Source organism: Stenella coeruleoalba, assembly GCF_951394435.1.
Source record: "Stenella coeruleoalba genome assembly, chromosome: 11".
NCBI classification, from domain to species: domain Eukaryota; kingdom Metazoa; phylum Chordata; class Mammalia; order Artiodactyla; family Delphinidae; genus Stenella; species Stenella coeruleoalba.
Genome location: NC_137157.1, coordinates 15989698 through 16011678, shown reverse-complemented (window position 1 = coordinate 16011678; position 21981 = coordinate 15989698). Strand labels below are relative to the sequence as shown.

The 21981-nt window shown below is 42.5% G+C and overlaps 1 protein-coding gene across 2 annotated transcripts in view; it reads left to right on the top strand.

Moving 5' to 3' along the window:
• POLR3B (RNA polymerase III subunit B) overlaps positions 1–19727 on the top strand; it is a 117165-nt gene extending 97438 nt beyond the window's left edge. The window contains exons 24-29 of one of the 2 annotated variants that reach the window (XM_079938267.1): positions 2892–2995; positions 3920–4086; positions 9352–9465; positions 12199–12372; positions 17309–17473; positions 17593–19727. In XM_079938267.1, coding sequence (XP_079794393.1) covers positions 2892–2995; positions 3920–4086; positions 9352–9465; positions 12199–12372; positions 17309–17438 — 689 coding nt within the window. In that variant the 3' untranslated portion in view covers positions 17439–17473; positions 17593–19727. Of the gene's footprint in view, positions 1–2891; positions 2996–3919; positions 4087–9351; positions 9466–12198; positions 12373–17308 lie in introns of both variants that reach the window. The other variant, XM_079938266.1, reaches the window with a different exon arrangement.
• The last annotated feature ends 2254 nt before the right edge of the window (positions 19728–21981 follow it).

Here is a 21981-nt window from a genome sequence, read left to right as displayed (position 1 = left end):
ACACGCTGAAGCGTACTGCATATCATTTACATTTTAAAACCAGTGTTAAAGGAAACTAACTATAACTTCTAAGAGTTCTAAATATTGGAAGAGATTTTTATGCCTCTGTCACTGGAGAAACCAGAATTTTAATTTTTCATTTGAAAAATAAGAAAAAAACCTTCCTGCTTTAATTAAGGATTTGAATAATTCTGAAACAGAAATACCTTTAAAAAGAGAAAGAGAAGTCTGGTTCTAAGATTGAGAACTCTCTTCCCCCCACCAAATGAATTCAGTAAAATACAAACTTTAAAAAATCATTTGTCTAATTTGAGATTCGAGATCATCAAATTCTGTCTAAATATTTTGTTTTAACTTCTAAGCTCATTATGGTTTCTTTGTGTTAACTTGTATTAAAATCTGTCAGCTATGACTGGTCTCATAAGCACAGTCAGCGGACCAGAATAAGTTAATTATTTACTTGTGTCACTAGTGCTCTTCATCTAATGAAATGCACAGCTGTGTTAGATCTGCAGTTGGATGTGTAGCTTCCATTGTTCCACAAGTCAGCAGAGGGTAGAAGCCGCAATGATGGAGAGCCCTCAGTTCTTTCTGCTGTTCTGGCTTTCTGTGTCGATTTCATGGATCTTTTATCATTCACTTTCACACAAAACAAACAACACAGGCCTGTCTGCTATGGGAACCATCTTGGCATATAAAAGGGTTTTCAGAGCCTAAAGTAATTTTAAGTTAGCTAAGATTTAATTTTTGGCTTACAGGTGCCCTTGATTCAGATGTGGCCAAAGCCATTCCTATAATGGAATGAAAAAAATCTGTAAGTGACTTACATAACCAATGTATTTTTAAACTGCAGTGTCAGAAAAGGGCTGATAAGAAAATAACTTCCCAAGAAAGGAATCTCTATACCAAATATTAATCAGATTTCAAGAAGAGTTATTGGAGATTCAGATTTCAGGGGAGGGAGCATTGCTTACATTTTAATAACAAAATGAAGTTAAATTTGCTTGATTAAACTTGTCAGCTGAGACTGAGAACACAAAATGCAAATCATCCCACTCCTTACCCTCCCCCAATATGAGTGTGTCCTGCTTCCGCAGGGGGTTTCTGTACCTCCTGCACCTCACTCCCACCTTCTCTTGTCGGGGGTGAACAGGCAGCTTCCTCTTGAGCAGACGCCAGCATCCCCCTGTGAACTGCTGCTGAAGGGGTGCCGAGGCTTTTCTTCAGTTTTGTTTTTAAGGGATGTAGCTGAACCTTCCACCTCCTCACCAGCTAAAGTGACATTCTCACCCAAGCACGTCCCAGGGACTGGCCTCTTTAGGAATTGCTGTTTTTAACATTTTGTTCACTGCTAAACAATGTTGTTGTCGGTTGCACCTAGATTTACAGTTTGATGCCTTTCAGAGTAGATTTCCCAGTAGCCCCAGCGTTTTGTCAGATAATTTCAGTGTGGACAAAGATGGATTTTTGGAGGGGAGAAAGGAGGGTCACAGACTCTGCTTGATTTAAATTCTAACACATTGTAGCTGAATTTGAAATAAAGTGAACTGAATGTTTCTGGGCTTAATGTAGGAAAGCATATGTTCTTTATAATAAACAATAAAATTTCAACCAAAAAGGCATGCTCTAGGATTCAACTTCATAAACCGAGTTACCATATCGTTCATAGCCACTGGAAATCTGAACATTGATAACCGATGTTAAATAGGCAGATGGCACTCTTTCTCTTTAGACTTCAGGTCTTGGTGATTGTAACATGCACAAAAATTTTATTTTAAAAAAGTTTGAGTAATTATGTAGAAATCAAACTGAGGAAAGAAACATTTCTTTGAGAATAGTTTCTTTTCAATAGGTGCAGATGGTTGATAACTTTGTATACAAAGGAAAAGAAAGTTCATGTTAAGAAATATAAAAGCATTTTTTTTCCTGGTCCAGTGCCATTGTACACTAGTTTTCTAATTCTGAATTAGGTAGCTTGTGGTGAACAATCTAAAACTGTACCCGTATAGTTGTTCTACCAAGAAAGAAATCAGAGGAATTTAAAACTATTTAAGCAATAAGATCCCTTACAGGTTAGAATAATATTTAGGGAGTAATAAAGTACAACTAACTTAAGAGACCGTCAGTAGAGTGCAGAGAGCTGGTGGGGTTTGGTTTGGTTTTCGTTCTTAGAATTTCATTTCTGATTCCAGCCTTTTCTTCCAAGAGTAATTTGGCATTTGATTTTCTTGTTCAACTCTACAACTTCGATCAGAGGTCACTTTTCTAGCATGCCATAAGCTATAGGAATTACAGTTCCCTAGGGCAGCTTAGGCTCGGCCAGGGGAGCCCTGGCAGAAACCAGCCCACCAGCCAGGGCTCGGCAGCCAGTAGGTAGACCTGTCAGTGCATCAGCCACTCACAAGGACTCCTTGTCCCACGTTTTAAAACCACAGTCTAAACACATCCCTTGCCCAGTCAGTTCTGGTGATCAGAGAACTCGCATTCCTGTGCTGTGGGTACGTTAGGTAGCAGATCACAGACTGGCTGACAAGGAGCGAGATTGCCGCTGACTTGCAGTGTCAGGAACGACGATGGGGCTGGGGCGTGGGGAAGCCACTGCTCTCCCCTGTCTGGGGCAAGAGAGGCCGGGCAGACGGCCTGACGGCACGTTGTGTGTCGTGCCAGAAGGCCAACCCGCAGGCTGCAGTGCCTTTCCGCAAGGACAGTCGTTTTTGAACTGTTCGTGTAGCAGGATTGTTGGAAGTTGCTTTTATTACTCTTGATGGAGACCACAGAGAAGGTTTGAGAGCAGTGGAAATAGAGACGGCAGCAGGGAGATCCCAATTAAGTACTGTGTTCTTCCTTTCTGCCGGTTGGCTCTACGTGGCATGAAATCTTCTCTCCCCCAGGTGTTTGTGGCTTGATCGTCCCTCAGGAAGACATGCCATTTTGTGATTCTGGCATCTGTCCGGACATCATAATGAATCCCCATGGCTTCCCATCTCGAATGACGGTCAGTACGGGTTTTTTTGTTTTGTTTTGTTTTTCTGTTTTAGGAAGGAATGTTATCTTTTTTAAAAAAAAATAAATGTATTAATTTATTTTTAGGTGCGTTGGGTTTTTGTTGCAGCGCACGGGCTTCTCATTGCGGTGGCCTCTCATTGCGGAGCACGGGCTCTAGGCACACGGGCTTCAGCAGTCGTGGCACACGGGCTCAGTGGTTGTGGCGCACAGGCTCAGCAGCCAAAGTGCACAGGCTTAGTTGCTCTGCGGCATGTGGGATCCTCCGGGAGCGGGGCTCGAACCCGTGTCCCCTGCATTGGCAGGAGGACTCACAGCCACTGCGCCACCAGGGAAGCCCAGTTAGTACGGTTTTCAGAGGCGCTGCCTTTAAGGAAAAAGGCAGGCAGTTGGTTTGTAGTGAGTGGAGGAGATGGGGCCCTGAAACTGATTTTCGGAAAGGGCCCTTTTACCTCTTGCCAAATAAATAGGTCCCTAGACCCTGACAGTGGGGGGCTAATCTCCTCTACAGAGGGGGTGTGGAGAGGTCTGGGCTTCCCTTCGAGAGCAGTCTTCTGAGTGATGAACTCACCCCTCAACAGAAGAACCCCATGTATCAATGTATCTCCCTTTCTGTGGTTACCATTCTGTCATCCTGGCTCTGACACTTAGCAGCTGTGGGACTTCAAAGTTGCTTAACCCCTCTGTTTCCTCAGATGTAAACTGAAGGAGGTAATAGTACCTATCCCATCGGGGTCTTGGAGGCATAAACTTAGGTCACAGTAAGAGAGGATAAATATTTGCTACTACTGATTTATCACTCTTATTAATAGTAGTAGTCTTATAATCTTTTGGAAGAAACAGGCCAGAGCTAAATAAACAGACAGAATTCCTAAACCACAGGAAGGTGCTCACTTAATTTGTTCACATCCCACAGGTGGGAAAGTTAATAGAGCTGTTGGCGGGCAAGGCCGGCGTGTTAGACGGCAGATTCCACTACGGCACTGCGTTTGGAGGCAGTAAAGTGAAGGATGTGTGTGAGGACCTCGTTCGCCACGGTTATAACTACTTGGGGAAAGACTATGTTACCTCTGGCATCACAGGGTGAGTATGTGTTTAGACGTCTTAAAGGAAAATTACGATTTTATTAAAGTAAAAGTATGATTTTATTAAAGTAAAAGGATAAAAGTAAAAATGTGATAAGGCATAAGAGCCCTTAAGATATACGGCTTTACTCCTTTAAGAAATCTGATACAAGAAAATCCAGATTTATGGTGGACGTCACAGCTAAGCTATGGTGGTAGTGATTTTGCGGTATGTGTGTGTCACATCAACACGTTGTACACCTTACATGATGTTATTTGTCAATTATATCTCCGTGAAACTGGGGGAGGGGAGAAAAGAAAGTCCAAATTTAGAAAACTAATAAACTAAGGAGTGCCCTTGTGCCGATAAGGCTCCCATTTAAAAAGTAGAAAGATCTTACTTACCAAAATAGGATTTCTGCACAGCTTTTAAAGAACACATCAGTTGTCTATAATACAAAATCTCTTAACTGTTGGCCTTTCTCTGCACTACTGTGATGAATATCAGGTACTTAGTGCTCTGACAGGTAGCCTGAGGCGTAACATTTGCGCGTTCATTCACCAATGACGTGTTAAACACCTAACATGTGCTAGGTACTAAGTATGTAACAGTGAACAAAATAGACGTGGTCCCTGACCTATGGGGCTGACCACTGAGATTTGTTACTAGACATTAAAAAATAAGACAAAAAGTAACTTCTCAGCAGGGCCTACCCTGACTACTTACTTTAAAACCACAACTCAGTGTTGCCCATTTCCTGCTGTATTTTTCTCTGTAGCATTCATCATTATCAAGTAATGTAATAATACCATATAATATCACCATCTGTCTCTCCAATGGGAATGTAACCTACATGAGAGCAGGGCTTGTCTGTTTTGTTTACTGTTTTATTTCCAGTGTCTAGCACAGAGCCTGACATACAGCAGGCACTCCATAAATGTTTGTTGAATAAAGGAATGAAAACAAATCAACACAAGTACAAATAGCTCTCACCAAAATGAAACCAAAGAATAGGTTAGAAGACCCCTGTGAGGAGGTGGCTATTTCAGTGGAGATACGAAGGATGAGAAGAGACATTTGGAGAGTGTTTCGTGCAGGGGAGAAGTGTGTTGAACACCTTACAAGGGGCAGAGCTTGGGAAGTTCAGGGAAGTGGAAGAGGCAGCGGCTGCAGCCTGAGGGGAGGCTGGAAAGCAGCCTGAAGGGAGACACAGCAGAGTGCTGGGTCTTCCTGGTTCCCTGGAGAAACAGATGTCCCTGAGGTTACCCTGAATGATCAGGTTTTCAAACTTGACTCACACATGGTTTTAAAGGATCAAATCAGTTGCTTAAATTAAGACCCACTTACATATTTTATGCCAGATAAAACTGTGGGACATAGCAGTTATACCGTTCTTCTGAGGTTTCAAACTGCTTGAGCACAAGTGAAACTCAGCGTGGAAGCATGTGTGAAAACACAGAGCTTGATGTTAGTGCTGCAAATAGACTATCCAGATATGATGAAAATGGCCAAAATCTGTATCTGTTAAAATTATTGCCTGCTTTCTCAAATGAACTATCTAGATTGTAATAATGTGGATTTCTTTAGGTGTATCATAGTTGAGTTGTTACAGGAAATCGCATTACAGGGCAAGAGTGATGGTCCATTTCAAAAATGATTCAGTGAAGTAACTAAGGTCCATTTCAAAAACAGTTATCACTGCTAAACTGATCATTTTAGTCTTTGCTTCTCATCCAGAAATAATGCAGTAGTTGACCAGAAAGTATGCAAATCCAGTGAATCAATTGGCGGACCTTCTGAACGTAATTTTACTGGAAGATTTGGATGGGTTGTGCTCTGCTTCCTATGGACAGCTGTAGGCTCTGTCTGCACCACTTTCCCCAGTGCCCCCAGCCAATAAGTGTTTTCATTTCTTTGCCATTCATCTCAGTTGTAAAGTTTGAGAAACACTACTTTAGCTTGTTAGTTGAAAGTTTCATAAAGGGCTTAAAACCATATTCACCCACCAGCTTTCATCCCTTGTCACATTTTCGAGCATAGCTAGGAGGAAAAATGGCATCTGGCTTTATTCAGTTAATGATAGAATGGCATTAGGTGACAGAGTTCTAGAAATTCTACTGTGAGCAGCCATACAGTGGAGGAATTAGAATCATTTATTATTAAAGCTGGAAAGAACTTTAGTCTGACCCCCTTGTTGTACAACTAAGAAAACTGAGATAAAGAGGTCTTTATCTCAGGGACTTTATGCAGGGACTTCCCTGGAGGCGCAGTGGTTAAGAATCTGCCTGCCAATGCAGGAGACACGGGTTCAACCCCTGGTTTGGGAAGATCCCACATGCCTCGGAGCAGCCAAGCCCGTGCGCCACAACTACTGAGCCTGTGCTCTAGAGCCTGCAAGCCACAACTACTGAGCCCATGCACCACAACTACTGAAGCCCGTGCACCTTGAGCCCGTGCTCCGCAACCAGAGAAGCCACCGCAATGAGAAGCCTGTGCACTGCAACGAAGAGTAGCCGCCACTCGCCACAACTAGAGAAAGCCCATGCGCATCAACGAAGACCCAACGTAGCCAAAGATAAATAAATAAAAATAAATTTATATTAAAAAAAAAGCTTTCCACTGTCAAAGCACTTAAATATTCACTCTCTTTTTAAACTCTTACTACGGATTTTCTAAAGGCTCATGAGTCAGCTCTGTGACAGACGTTTACTGAGTATCTGTTGTGTGCCAGGCAGGGTCATTAGTGCAGGGGCCACAGTGACAAGGAGATGAAGTGCTTATTCTGCGGCATTTACTTCTTCTGGGGAAAACAGGCGATAATTAGAGAAATAACAAATGTGTACTTTAATAGCAAACGGTGACAAGTGCTCTGAAGAACATAAAACCAACGTGAGAGTTGAGACTGCACTGGCACTGTGATGCTGGGGTGGGAGGAAGGCACCTCTAGAGAATGTGATTGGGGCGCACCTCTCGGAGGAGGTGAAGGGTTTGGCAGGGCCATGTGAATACCTGGTGGAAGAATGTTTCAGGCAGAGCTGACAGTGAGCGCAAAGGCCCTGGGGCAGGTGGGCTTGCTACATTTGAGGAACAATGAAGAGGCCAGTGCTGCTGGAGTAGAATGAGCGGTGAGGAAGGGGAATAGCAAATGAGTCAGGTGGACAGGAGCCAGGTTGTGTTAGACCTTGTGGCCGTGATACAATATTTGGGTGATGCAGAGTCTGAATGTAATGGGAAACCATTGGGAATTTAGAGCAGAAAAATGACCTGCTATGATTTATGATTTAGAAGGAATCACTCTGGCTTGTTGTGTGAAGAATAGATTGTTGAGGGATAAGAGTGGAAGCAAGGAGGCCAACTGGAGGATTGTCTACAGTAGTCCAGGCAAGAAAGGATGGTGGCCTGACGAGGGTGGCAGCAGTGAAGGAGGGACTGTCTTGTTCACACTGTCTCACAACCTGTTTAAATTTTTTTTCACTATTTTTTTAATTGAATGAACGATTCTTTAAATTCTATGGTAGTTTACAGTTTTCAAAAGTTTCACACATGATTTCATATAATCCCATAATAACCCTTTTTTCCTACCCCTCATATTGCCCTTACCCCTTCCCTTTCCCCACTGGTAACCACTAGTTTGTTCTCTATATCTGTGAGTCTCCTTCTTTTTTGTTTTATTCACTAATTTGTTGTATTTTTTAGATTCCACATTAAGTGATATCATCCAGTGTTTGTCTTTGTCTGACTTATTTCACTTAGCATAATGCCCTCCAAGTCCATCCATGTTGCTGCAGATGGCAAAATTTCATTCTCTTTTATGGCTGAGTAGTATTCCATTGTGTGTGTGTGTGTGTGTGTGGTGTATGTGTGTGTGTGCGTGTGTATGTGTATATATATATATATATATATATATACACACACACACACATACACCACATATCCATTCATCTGTTGATGGACACTTAGATTGCTTCCATACCTTGGCAATTGTAAATAATTTTAAAATTTGTATGGAAACACAAAAGACCCCAAATAGCCAAAAAAATCTTGAGAAAGAAGAACAGAGCTGGAGGAATCGTGCTCCCTGACTTCAGCCTATACTACAAAGCTGCCATAATCAAAACATTATGGTACTGGCACAAAAACAGACACACAGATCAATGGAACAGGGTAGAAAGCCCAGAAATAAATCTACACACTTATGGTTAATTAATCTATGACAGAGGAGGCAAGAATATACAGTGGAGAAAAGACAGTCTGTTCAGTAAGTGGTGCTGGGGAAACTGGATAGCTACATAAAAAAGAATGAAATTAGAACATTCTTTAACACATACAAAAATAAACTCAAAAAAAAACCTCAATGGATCAAAAACTTAAATGTAAGACTAGATACTATAAAACTTCTAGAGGAAACATAGGCAAAACACTCTTTGACATAAATTGCAGCAATATTTTTTTGAATTCGTCTTCTAAAGCAAACAAAAGCAAAAATAAACAAATGGAACCTAATTAAACTGAAAAGCTTTTGCACAGCAAAATAAACCATCAACAAAATGAAAAGAAAACCTACTGAATGGGAGAAGATATTTGCAAATGATATGACCGATAAGGGGTTAATATCCAAAACATAAAAACAACTCATACAACTCAACATCAAAAAAAGCAAAAACCCGATTTAAAAATGGGCAGAACTGAATAGACATTTCTCCGAAGAGCACATGCAGATGGCCACCAGGCACATGAAAAGATGCTCAACATCGCTAATCATTAGGGAAATGCAAATCAAAACTACAGTGAGAATCACCTCACACCTGTCAGAATGGCTGTCATCAAAAAGAACACAAATAACAAATGTTGACGAGGATGTAGAGAAAAGGGAACCCTCATACACTGTTGGTGGGAATGTAAATTGGTGCAGCCACTGTGGAAAACAGTACGGAGGTTTCTCGAAAAACTAAAAATAGAATTACCATATGACCCAGCAATTCTACTCCTGGGTATATATCCAAAAAAAAAAAAACACTAATTCGAAAAGATACTGCACCCCAATGTTCATAAATTTTTATTTCTTAATTGAACAATGCATCTGTTATTGCATCCATGGTACTTTTATATTTCCAGTTCTAGCATATTTGTTCACTGCAGACTGAAAATCACTCTCTTCCATTCATTCAGTCATAAACTTGTTCATAAACAAATAAGGGCCTGCCAGTGATGAGTCCTAGAAAAGGCTGTCTCTTGTTAGCCCAAACTTAGTTTCTTAACCTAAAACTCTGACCTTCCTTGCAGTGAACCCTTGGAAGCATACATCTATTTTGGCCCCGTGTACTATCAGAAACTGAAACACATGGTGCTCGACAAGATGCATGCCCGGGCACGGGGACCACGAGCTGTCCTTACCAGGTAAGAGAAGAGCATTTCTAATGCGGTTAAGTCTACCTTGCATTTCTCGGATATAACAATAGGCAGATGTCAAAATTTGGGCTGTTAGGCATCAAAAATCACATACGTCTGATTAAAATGAAAAAATAGCAACCAATTAAAAATCAATTCGTAGGTGCAAGAGCAAGCCCACCGTAGGTCTTGCCAGTAGTCTCCTAACAGAGTCATTTGCATTTATGCACCAGTTTAAATATGGTCCTGTTTTACAAGGTTCAAATATAGGAATGTAGGTACACTTTACATGAACACATATCGATACACCTGCATGCTCCCCTGTGTACACAGAAAACACATACATACGTTATTTGGTAGCGAGGCCACAACTGTCATTTTTTAAAACTGTTACTGGAGCATAAGGCACCTGTACTTGCATGCTTATTAGAATAAGCTCTGGGAGGTTAAGGTCCACATGTGCCCTTTCACCAGTGTGTCCTCAATTCCAAGCACAATGTCTGTGTGTTGATGAATGGGTACAGTTGTTGGGAAAGGGAATTATAAATACTAGGTTTCACATGTTCTTAGTACTACATCTTCCATTTGGAGAAGCAGGGTCTAGTGCAGTGGTTCTCACCCAGGGGCGACTGTGCCTCCCAGGGGACATTTGACAATGTCTGCAGACATTTTGGGATGTTACAACTGGCGGGTGGCGAGGAAGCTACTGGCCTCCAGTGGGTGGAGACCAGGGATGCTGCTGAACATCCTACAATGCACAGGCCAGTTCTCACCACAGAGACTTGCCCGGCTCAATCTGGCAGTAGTGCCGAGGTTGCCAGAGAGGGTGGGCCTGGGGAGACAGACAGACATGGATGTGAACTCATCTCCACCTTATACCACTTCCACCAGCCTTGGACACATCACTTAGCTCCTCTCAGCTTCAGTTTTTCCCGTATATGAAGTGGAGACAGTAATTCCCACTTGGTAGCATGCTGGTGAATGTCAGATGTTTTAAAATAGAATGTATACCGTGCCAATTCATGGGAGAGGCTCAACACATATCCAGTTCCCTGCCCACTCTGACCTGGCAATGCAACTCTCCCCTGAATGCTGTCCCCTCCAGAACTTCCATTTCAGTTACAACATCCAAAAACTATTTCAGGGAATTCTCCGGTGGTTAGGACTCCGCGCTTCCACTGCTTAGGGCCTGGGTTCGATCCCTAGTCTGGGAACTAAGATCCCACAAGCCGTGCGGCACGGCCAAAAAAAGCAACAAAAACAAAAAAAAACTATTTCAGAGTAACATATTTCAAAATACGTTTCCTGTTTTTTGCCTTGTTGTGTAAAAAACGTTGCTGCTGTAGAATTACTTTTGTGTATTCCGTATGAATCTGCCTGGAGTGTATTTGTAGTCTGTGATCTCAGTTGGTTAAAATCCAAGTTTTGGGTTCTGCCCACATGTGATCAGACCCCCTTCACTGGTCCAGTGACCACAGGTGTAGGGATGCGCCCGACTCCCACCCTAGATCAAAACATAGATATCGTGCTCAGTTATGAAGTGGCTACTATAATGTGTTCATTTAGACCTATTCGTAAGTTTTTCATAGGTAGATTTTCTTTCAACAAATAATCTATGATTTGATTTCCCATTATAACTTTCAACAACAGAAGGTAACATTTCAGCATGGGCTGGTGTACACTGTGTTTACCTTCTTAACTCTTTGGGAAACTGGAGGCAACAACAAAGATTAAAAATGCTACGGAATGAAGCAAACAAGAGGTTTACAGTCCACCCCTGCTCAGACTACCTCTAAGGACTGTCACTCCAAAATCAACCAGCCAGGGAGCTTGCTTTTTTCTTTTTCTCTTTCTTTTCTTTACTTTTTTTTTTTTTTAAATAATTTCTGTCATCAGTACCTAGGTGGGATCTAGGTGGGTTTGCCTGAGTTGTTTCAGAATCCCCTAATTTTACCTACATCTCTGGGTCTTGGATTCCTAACCTTTTAAAGTATTCTCAAGCCCAGCAGATACATAAACCACAGGGAGTCCATTCAGGGGTCTAATAGCTTCCCAGTTCTCATACAAGAAGGAACGACCTGATTGGGACACACAGAACTTTCCCAGTCTCTGGGGAACCTCCCATCTGGCTCAGGTACTCCATCCTTCCAGATGATTCCTGATCTATTCCAAATTTTATAAAACTCTCTTTGCTTCTTTCCATGCTCAATTTATTTCTTAATAGTAAAGCTCTTCCCTGGAGCCCTGGCAATAACAATTGGGGACCCACGTTTCTCCCGTAGTGCATTCTGCTTAGTTTTTCTGCCTTTAAATAACAGAGAACTGAGACATCTTTGAAGGTACCCAAAAGACATTCTACCCTGATTTGAGGACTATACTGTGCTAATAATGATGAAAGTGATGGTAATAGTAATGCTAGCACTGCTGTTTTATATGATTATATATTAATTTATTATTATATCACAGAAGATTATGTAATTATTATTTCTATCTAATAATAATAATAGCAACCACTAGTGTTACATCTCTTCTCCTTTAAGCCTCTTTGGGATAGGCTGTCTAACATGCGCTTTACAAATGAGGCTGAGAGGCTGAGCAGCCTGCTTTTGGTCACTGTCTAAAAGCAGTTTGAATCCCGGTGAGCCCACTCTGAAGCCTTGTGCAAGATCTTAGCTAGCATGTGATGCTGCCTCTTTGTTTGTTTAGTATAATAATAACACATTTGTCTAACTTGTTTCGAAGGCAACCTACTGAAGGTCGATCTCGTGATGGTGGTTTGCGTCTTGGAGAAATGGAACGTGACTGTTTAATCGGTTATGGAGCAAGTATGCTTTTACTAGAGAGACTGATGATTTCAAGTGATGCCTTTGAGGTTGATGTCTGTGGGCAGTGCGGACTTCTTGGGTACTCCGGCTGGTAAGTGGATACCACATGTCTCTCATACCACATCCCTTGCCTCTTAAATCACAGCTCAGAGTTTGGATCATACCCACGTATTCTCCAGCCTTCCCCATCCAGACATTCCTGGAATTGGGGATTCTGTATGTACATGCTTAGCTTGTCTGCCTAATGTTCTGCTGTCTATAGCCACTAGAGTTTAAGCTCCCAAGGAGACTTTATTTTCTTTTTAATATTATCTCGAGTACCTTTTATAACACTATTTATCTGTAAAAATACTAGCAGATTCAGAATTACAGCATATTTTAACTGGCAGCTTTTAATAGAAGACTGTGTTGAATGCCCTCGTTTAACCTCAAACCCAAAGAACCAGGTATGTTGCCCCAGCTCTTATAGCAAGTTGGTGACAGAACCAGGACGTTGTCTGTACTCTCTCTGCTTTACACTTGGACTGTGAATTCCATGAATACAGAGACCATGTCTGTCTCAGTCATTCACTCAACAAACATTTAGTAAGAATCTGCTAAGTTCAGACACTGTTCTAGGCCCCAGAAATACAGTGGGGAGTAAGACGGATGAATGGCTGCTCACAGGGAGCTTATCTTCTAGCTCATTCTAACTCCAATCTGTCTTGTTTACCCCTGCTTCTCCAGCCTGTGACCTGGTTGTTGCTAAATAAAATATAATTGCTTAGGATTGTCAATAGGTAAATTATGTAACTCATAAAGTTTGTAATTTCTGTGTAGAGCTCAGTACACAAAGGCCAGCTTAAAAGATGTTGCTACTTATTTTTTTGTTGGTGTTTGTATAGTTAGAACACCTTTCTTCCTTGTAATGGTTCCACTCTACCACCAAAGGGCAGCTGCTCTGTTTAGGGTTAGTCATGATCCAGGAGAGCCCCGAAGTGCTCCTGTAGGCAGGAGGGCTGGTAGTTCCCCAGTCTCTACTCACTCTTCCATCAGAGATGAGGTCTAACAAGTATATAAGGCAGATGCTGCGGGGACCGGAAATAGCCTCAACTCCCTCATCAGCCCTCACCCACCCTCCCAGAGCCCCTTTTCCCTGGCCGGGGGTGGGGCATCCTCAGAAGGACAGGGTTAGGCCCAGATGAGCGTTCATTGCCAGAGTCTGAGGAATACAGGGGCCACCATTTTCCCATCGAGCCCCCCATCAAAGCCTCCTTCCAGAGAGAGCCCCAACTTTTTGCCATCTTAACGCTGCCAGTTTCTTGGCGAATGAAAGCAAATCAGGAGTCGGAGTGAGTGAGCTTCTTAGAACACAGTATACACCTTGCTAGGTAAATGACAAAACCCTTTAGCCAATTATTTTATGATTTTTTTTCTGTAGAAGACTTAATGAGAAGAAATCGTTGTCTGTTTCTTCTTGTCTGTGAAGAAATAGTTTCATTTTAAAAACTAACGCAAGAGGTGGCTATTTGCAGTTCGTTCCTTTCATAAGGTGGCAGGGATGAGGTGACACTATTCTAAGCATAAGCCTGAGTGTTTCTTATATCAGTGACATGGAGCAGATGTTTCAGTTCTGAGATGTCTTTTTGTCTCTTGAAATGCATATTGAGTTTTATTGTCCTGGTTGTGTAACAACAGCAACAAAAAAGTATAATAGGAAGGTGCCTGGAACCTAGGTCTTAGGTCTTCAAAGTTGGCACAAGGATTTTTAAGTAATTTATTTTGAAAAGATGGTACAGAGGAGTCATTTTATTAAGAATAGGGATCATGAAACTTCAAAAAGAGTTTCCTTTTCTTCTCCATTCTCCTCACATTCCCTCCCATGCCCCCTAACGGAAGAAGAAAGAAAGAGAGAAAGGGAGAAAGAGAGAGAGAAAAAAAAGGAAGCAGTAGACCAGCTTCCTTCATGCACTTTGAAAACCTTCCCCTCTCTTCCTCTGAATACTCAGGGAAACTCACATAAACAGTAATTGATCCCAACATTATTCTGTTAAATTCATATCTCCTTTCCTGCTTCGTTTCTGTCTCATTTAGAGATCATCTGATGGCAGTGCCTGATTTTGAAGCTCATGTGTTCAATGTATATTGTATTTGAAATCCTTTGAAAGAGGACTAAATCAGGTTACACTGTGTAAGGGTCTTTACTGTAATTAAACAGACCTGGATATACCATATGTCTGATTTTGAGTGGCCTACTTATACCCTTGTTGCCAACAGAAAAAAATCCTCATCCAGTCTGGTAGTCTCGCAGCCTGCTCGTGCTGCTTTCTGGCAGAGGAGCATAATGATGCTGTCATTTTCCCGTCGTTACCTGATCGTGTGTGATGGGTTGTGTGGGAGGGAGCACAGGCGTTTGTTGGAGGAAGTCGGTCTTTAATGAACAGCACAATGGAGGCTGAGTAATTAGAGCAGTTCAGAACCTTGAAACTGGCCTTTTGTCAGTGATTTGCACATTAGTAAGGCATTGCTATGGGGATGTTTACAGCAAGACTGTTGTTCTGCAGAAGACACGGAGGGCATAAGTCACAAAAGAGAGGAAAACTGCTGAGAGAAGAAAATCCCTATTAAGATAATTAGCTTGTGGAGGATATTTTACTGGACAGTCATTCCTCATGTGAAGCCACAGCCGCCTCCTTTTGCTGCTTTTCCCTAAAAAATCAGTTTATTTTATTGTTGTTTGGGTCAAGTTTCTTTCTTTGGAAATCTTTCAGAAATAGGGTAAAAATTTTAATATTTTTCTTTATGTGTATATATATATACGCATATGTATGTATGTATATACACGCATTGGAACATTTTAAATAGTTAATAATAGAGAAGATTAGTGGGCTTTCTGGATTATGAATCAGCACATGTGGAAGTTTTAAATGGATTAGCTTGACCTGAAGTCACCAGGTAATGTACTGGACAGGAGAATCAGCAAGAAGTTGCCCCAGTTAAATCCATTTCTCCAGTTTAATTAAAGCATGAACATGATTCCTGGATAAATTAGATCAACCCAGGCACATTAAAAACATAATTCTTAAACTATAATGCATTAAAGAGGTCTTTAGGTAATCTTTTAGGAAAAAGTCATCCACCATGTTCCTATTATTACTGTTGATGGAATCAAATCTCCACAGTGCTTGTTAAGGCCTCTGCAAGTCCCCTGTGGGGACACGAGCACAGGTCCATCATGGCTCATCCCTTTTCCATACTCTTCTCCTCAAGAAGTTCATATCTGTATACTCACTCACCACCACATTCAAATTCTCAGCCTTAAAGCTTTTCTTTTCTAAAATAATAAAGCTTTATTTTACTGGTGATGAAAATGATCCCTGCTCTTTGTAAAATATTCAAAGTTATAAAAAATGTTAATGATATATATATAAAGAAGAAATACAAACAGTCACACTAATTTGTACCATCCACAGATGACCACTATTAACATTTTAGTGACTCTTTTGGGGACATCTCTGTTTGCCAGTAGTCCTGTACCCTTTTTTATTTTCAGTCATGAGCCCTTTTGAGATTCTGATAATAGTATAAAAGTAAAAATACGTACACCAAAAAATCTTGTTACATATGATTTTGGGGCTTCATACGTTTACCGAAACCCATCTGAGGACCCCCCCCCCGTTGTGATCACACTGTTTAGCAAACTGCTTTTTCTACTCCACAGTGTGTCCTGGACACCTTTACATTTCACTAATGTGGGTCTACAGCATCACGTTTAATGGCTGCACAGGATTCTTCTGCATAAATGTCCTGTAATCGCAGAACAAACTGCTTATTGGACACATGAGCCATCTCCCGCTTTATGCCGCAGTAGTATGCATATGCTACTGTGCGTTATACGTAGTGTGACCGTGAACATTCTTGTGTACATATTTGCCACTTTCGTGATTACTCAGTGAAATAACATGTGTGTCTACGTTTTTAACACACCTCCCTCCAGAAGGGCCTTTACCGTTCACTAAGGAGTCTCGCTCTAGTCCCCAGTCAGCACTGAGTCTTCTAAGCCCTGGTTGCTGTTCCTCTTGCACTCATTTTGCCCCCTGTTAACTGGGAGGACCTAGTTTTCTACATATTAAGTCTCAGGATTTTTACTGGAAACCTATTGTCCCAGATGCCCCAGATCCTTGAGGTATAGGGTAAGGTCCTATTTTGGTCTGAAACCTGAGAAAATAATTCACTTTCTCCCCAGGGACCCTTCTTTAGTTGTAGCTATTGACTAAGATCTAGGTTCAGTTCACTGGCTCTTCCTGAAGGAAAAGAAAATCCTAATTGGAAGAGCAGGCACAGTGGTCAGGAGCAGGTGCTGTTGTGAGGATTAAATGAGAATATATGCACACGCACACGCACGTGCACACAGGTTCCTTGGTTTCGCACAGGGGCCAGTGCGTTGTTCAGCGCAGTGGCTTCCAGGACTAAGAGAAATAACCACGCTTGAAGAGTGCTGGAAAAATAGGTAGCATTTGATTGGATACCACCTTTCTATATGAAAGTCTTCTCTTTCCCATCACACTTCAGGCATTTCAGTGACAGAAATCAAATTGAGCATCTTGTCTAGAATAGTATAGAGTAGTAGGTGCTTTTCAAATACATGGACATGGATTCAGTCGGTTTGGAACTCTTTCAACAATAAAAAATGTCTAAATCTGAGTAACTTTCAGACGGTTCAGATTTCTGGGCCTCATTCAAAATAATGAGATATTTTGCGTTTTAAGGAGAAAGGTCTAGAAGTGTGGAAGTACTGATTAAAATTCCATGCTTTTAAAACTGGGGGAGTGATATTGTTTTGTTCTTTCTTTTGCTGCCTTGGATGTTTCTTTTTATTTTGGGGGCACATACATACATATTTGATAGTGTGACTGAACACTGAGGAATAGAAAACGAATGAACTTGATAGGATGGTCATGGAATTTTCAGAGCAAATCCTCACTTCCTGTGTGCAGGCCTCTACCTCTGAGTTGCTGTCCATCTAACACAGCTGACTTGGGTTTCAGGTGCCATTTCTGCAAGTCGTCCTGCCACGTGTCCTCCCTGCGCATCCCGTACGCCTGCAAGCTGCTCTTCCAGGAGCTGCAGTCGATGAACATTATCCCCAGGTTGAAACTGTCCAAGTACAATGAGTAAGGATGGAAAAAACGGTTATTTAAAGAGAATAGTTGGTATGTTAAACACAGTGGAAAGCGGAAGGGTGGAAGGCGTGAGGACCACTTCTGCTCCCGGGAATAATTCCTTTGAATGTTCTCTTTCTCTGCAAAAACAAACAAACAACAACAACAAGAACCCCACGAAATTGATGGAGAGGCTTTTTATACGTTAGGAGACTGGCTGAACAACCTCGATCAACAAGCCAGGGGCCACGGAGGAGGTGCCAACAACATGGACTGTAACAAAGTCTCTCATCCGTGTACCGAATGTGATTCACAAGTGGACATGACCTAAAAGATAAATAAGCTTTTATTTATGTTCTGGTATCTTGAAATTTACTCATTAGAAAGACCTTCCTTCTTAAAAAAAAAAAAAAATTGGGGGTTAAATAAAACTCAGATTCTTATGAAGCGGGAAGGACGTGAAGAATCTTTTTGAGTTGGTTGACTCGGCCTTTGTCCAGGAGGCTGATCTGAGCAGTATCTGAAGGAAAGACAACTGCGGGAAGCTGGGAAAGCGAATGGTAAGAGGGTTGCGGTTCTTGTGCGGTGAGGAGATAAATTTTCCCAACAAATGAATCTTGTCTGTATATACCCAGCTTTTAAATTCTAACCTTGGTAAAGATAATAAATGTCTTCCTACCATCTTAAGCAAGTTTGCCAAGGATGTCACATTTTCTTAAGGACTGCTACTCTTCTGAACCTCCGTGATCGTACCACACAATAATATTTGTTGAATATCTGCAAATAATTCCATGGATGCTCTGTAAGTTTTCTGTCCTTTCCATTCCTGCCAGGCTGTTAGCTGTCCATTTCGTTTTTAATCTGACAGCCTTCTTCATCCAATTCTAGGTTGTTCTTAATTGCTGTGCCCTGAAGGCAGATAAATATTTGTGTTAGGGATTGTTTATAAAATAAGTCAGAAAAGCTTTGAGTAATGGTCTGAGGCTGCATTCCCAGCATGTCACATTGAACATGTCCCACAGAATATTAATAGGTATCATACACCAACAGGAATCAAGGTCCAGTGTCAAATAAGGTTGAAAAACTGCGTGTATCCCAGTTAAACATACTAAGGACTTTTTCAAAGCCTTTATCAAGCTACTGTGTGCTGGGACTCTTCAAAAGAGGGAGCCAGGCTAGTCGCTGACTTGAGAACCCAACCTTGACAGTCTCACTCAGGTGTAAGAGTCCTCGAGGCTTCACAGGACATGCTCCAGGGGAGTAAACCTTCCCCAGACATCTCCACGTGTCTCCATTCCCTTCAGGGACTCAGTAGGATTACGAGGGCAGAGGAGTTTGAATGCCCAGATCTTCGGTTCTGTCGGTGGTTCCTTCCTTGCATCTGGCTTTGTCATTCTCAAAAGTGATGGTGCCTAAAGACGACTGAATTAGATTGAATGTATATGTACTGCACTTTGTGAGCCATGTGAGGAGCTTTGTAGGGTGATTCTGACTATTTCCCGTTATGTGACAACTCCACTTATCAACTCTGCTGAAGACGCCATTGCCCTGCCCTGTGAGGCGTGCCACGTCAGTGAACACGGGGAAGAGCTGCCAGGACACGGCGTGCTGAGTGGCATGGGGGTTACGTCACAGTACTCAGTACCTCCCTGTGTGAGGCCCTGTACTGAGGATAGAAGGGGCAGGACATGACCTCTGCCCTAAGGAGCTCAGAACCCACTGGAGGAGGCCAGGACACCAGCTAGGAACGCGGTCCCTCAATCAGTGCTAAGGCTTAACCCCGGCAGTGCTGAGGGAGCTCCCAGGGCAAATGATTAGCTGTGCTCTGGAAATTCAAGAACACTTCACAAGCGTGATTATGCCCTTTCTACAGCTAAAGAAACTGAGGCACCAGGACAGGATTAAAGACGCAGATGTAGAGAATGGACTTGAGGACACAGGGAGAGGGAAGGGTAAGCTGGGACAAAGTGAGAGAGTGGCATGGACATATATACACTACCAAATGTAAAACCGATAGCTAGTGGGAAGCAGCCGCATAGCACAGGGAGATCAGCTCGGTGCTTTGTGTCCACCTAGAGGGGAGGGATAGGGAGGGTGGGAGGGAGACACGAGAGGGAGGGGATATGGGGATATATGTATATGTATAACTGATTCACTTTGTTATACAGGAGAAACTAACACACCACTGTAAAGCAATTATACTCCAATAAAGATATTTAAAAAAAAAAAAAGGAACTGAGGCACCACGTGGCTGACTCACCCAGGGCCCTACCGCTAACAGGGAACAGGCACCAAGTGGCTGACTCACCTAGGGCCCTACCGCTAACAGGGACCAGCATGGGCCTTGAAGCCAGGCTTCCCGATTTGTAGGGCTCTCCGGGTCTCATCCATGATTCTGTTTTTCAATCACTAAATGGAACAGTTTTTTTTATTCAGATGCCACTGAGTATTTGAATTTCTTAAACATCTTTTTTCAAAAACAGTTCAGGCAGTTCTGATCATTTTGAGGGTAGTCGCCTAACCTAGGAAGTCAGTTCTCCACGTTATCAAAGATCTAGAAAGTGTGGGTTCCAAACTGAGACATCCTTAGAGGAAAAAATTGTGTCGGGTTGATAATTTCAAAAACTAGCAAATACTACATTTGAATAGCTAGTTGACTGAATAATATATTAATAAAAAGAGGCCAGAATTGGTGTTAGTCCTACTACAGTTTTATTTTGTTATTTGTAAGTTCCTTGTTTTAAAAACTACCAGTTAGATTTCCATTTCCAGTAATGACAGTAACCTTTTGCAGGCCACCCTCGAAGCACTTTTCCCCTCAAGGCTTTGCCAGGCTGGAATTGGCACAAGGATGAGAGGCTAAAAAGCCAGGTCAGGGCTTCCCTGGTGGCGCAGTGGTTGGGAGTCTGCCTGCCGATGCAGGGGACACGGGTTCGTGCCCCTGTCCGGGAAGATCCCACATGCAGCGGAGCGGCTGGGCCCGTGAGCCATGGCTGCTGAGCCTGCGTGTCCGGAGCCTGTGCTCCGCAACGGGAGAGGCCACAGCAGTGAGAGGCCCGTGTACCGCAAAAAAAAAAAAAAAAAAAAAAAAAAAAAGCCAGGTCAAAGCCACTGAGGGGCTGCACCCCTTTCCCAAGCTTTGGCAGAGTCCAAGGGCTGGGGAAACAAAACTGCAGGCTCAGAGTGGCCAAGACACCAGGCCAAGATCCCAACTAGAAAGAAAGCTCACTGAGGCGAACCCAACTTTCCCACCACTTTTCCCCTTGTATTAGTCCGCTCTGGCTGCTGCAACAGGATGCCACAGGCTTGGTGGCTTACCCAATAGAAGTTTATTTTCTCACAGTTCTGGAGGTTCAAAGTCCAAGATCAAGGTGCTGACAGATTTGGTCTTTGGTGAGGACTCTGTTCCTTCCTGACTGCAGACGCCCACCTCTCACTGTATCCTCCCATGGCCTCTCCTTTGTGTTAGAGTGAGCAAGCTCCAGGTCTCCTCCTGTCCTTCAAAGAACACCAGTCCTGTTGGAGTAGGGCCCCTGTGACCTTATTTAATGTTAATCACCTCCTTAAAGGCTCTGTCTACAAATACAGTCACACTGGGAGCCGGGGCTTCAACGTAGGACTTTTGGAAAGACCCAATTCAGTCCGTTATACCCCTCAAGACATTTGCCAGCTCACAGCAGCCCTGGCTGAACTGCTAGCAGTTTTTTGGTTTTTTGTTTTTTTGTTTTTTTTGCAGTACGCGGGCCTCTCACTGTTGTGGCCTCTTCTGTTGCGGAGCACAGGCTCCGGATGCGCAGGCTCAGCGGCCATGGCTCACGGGCGCAGCCGCTCCGTGGCATGTGGGATCTTCCCGGACCGGGGCATGAACCTGCGTCCCCTGCATCGGCAGGCGGACTCTCAACCACTGCGCCACCAGGGAAGCCCTGCTAGCACTATCTTTTAAAGCTGAATGTGCCCAGCAGTCCCTTTCCTGGGTGTGTGTGGGCCCGGCAGAAAAGTGTGTGTATGTTATCAGTAGGCGTGAGCAGAAATGTTTCTAATAGCACTATTGTAATGGCCCTGACTTACAAATAACCACTGCCTATTAACAATGGAATAAATCAATTGTGGGATGTTTGCACAGTGGAACACTATATAGTGATGAAAAGCCTCATACAGTATCACAGATAATCTCACAACTGTAATAGTGGGTAAAAAAAAAAGTTAAATACAAAGGAATACCTACTGGATCAGTTCCATTTAAATTCAAAAATAAGCAGAACTAATCTATGATCTAAGAAATCTTGATAACAGTTCCTATGTAGAGTGGGTGGCTGGTGACTCTGTAGTACAGGAAGGGGGCTTCTAGGGTGCTGGCCATATTTTTTTGACCTGAGTTGGTCACATGGGTGTGTTAATGAAAATGCACTAAGCTGTATACGCAGGATTTTTCACTTTTCTGAATATACATTATACTTCAACAAATAAGTTTTTTATAAGAACAGAGGTTCTAAACCTGTGTTTGTCTCTTCACTTAATAGTTTTGTCACCCCAAATATGTTATCTTTGCTTTAGTTTAC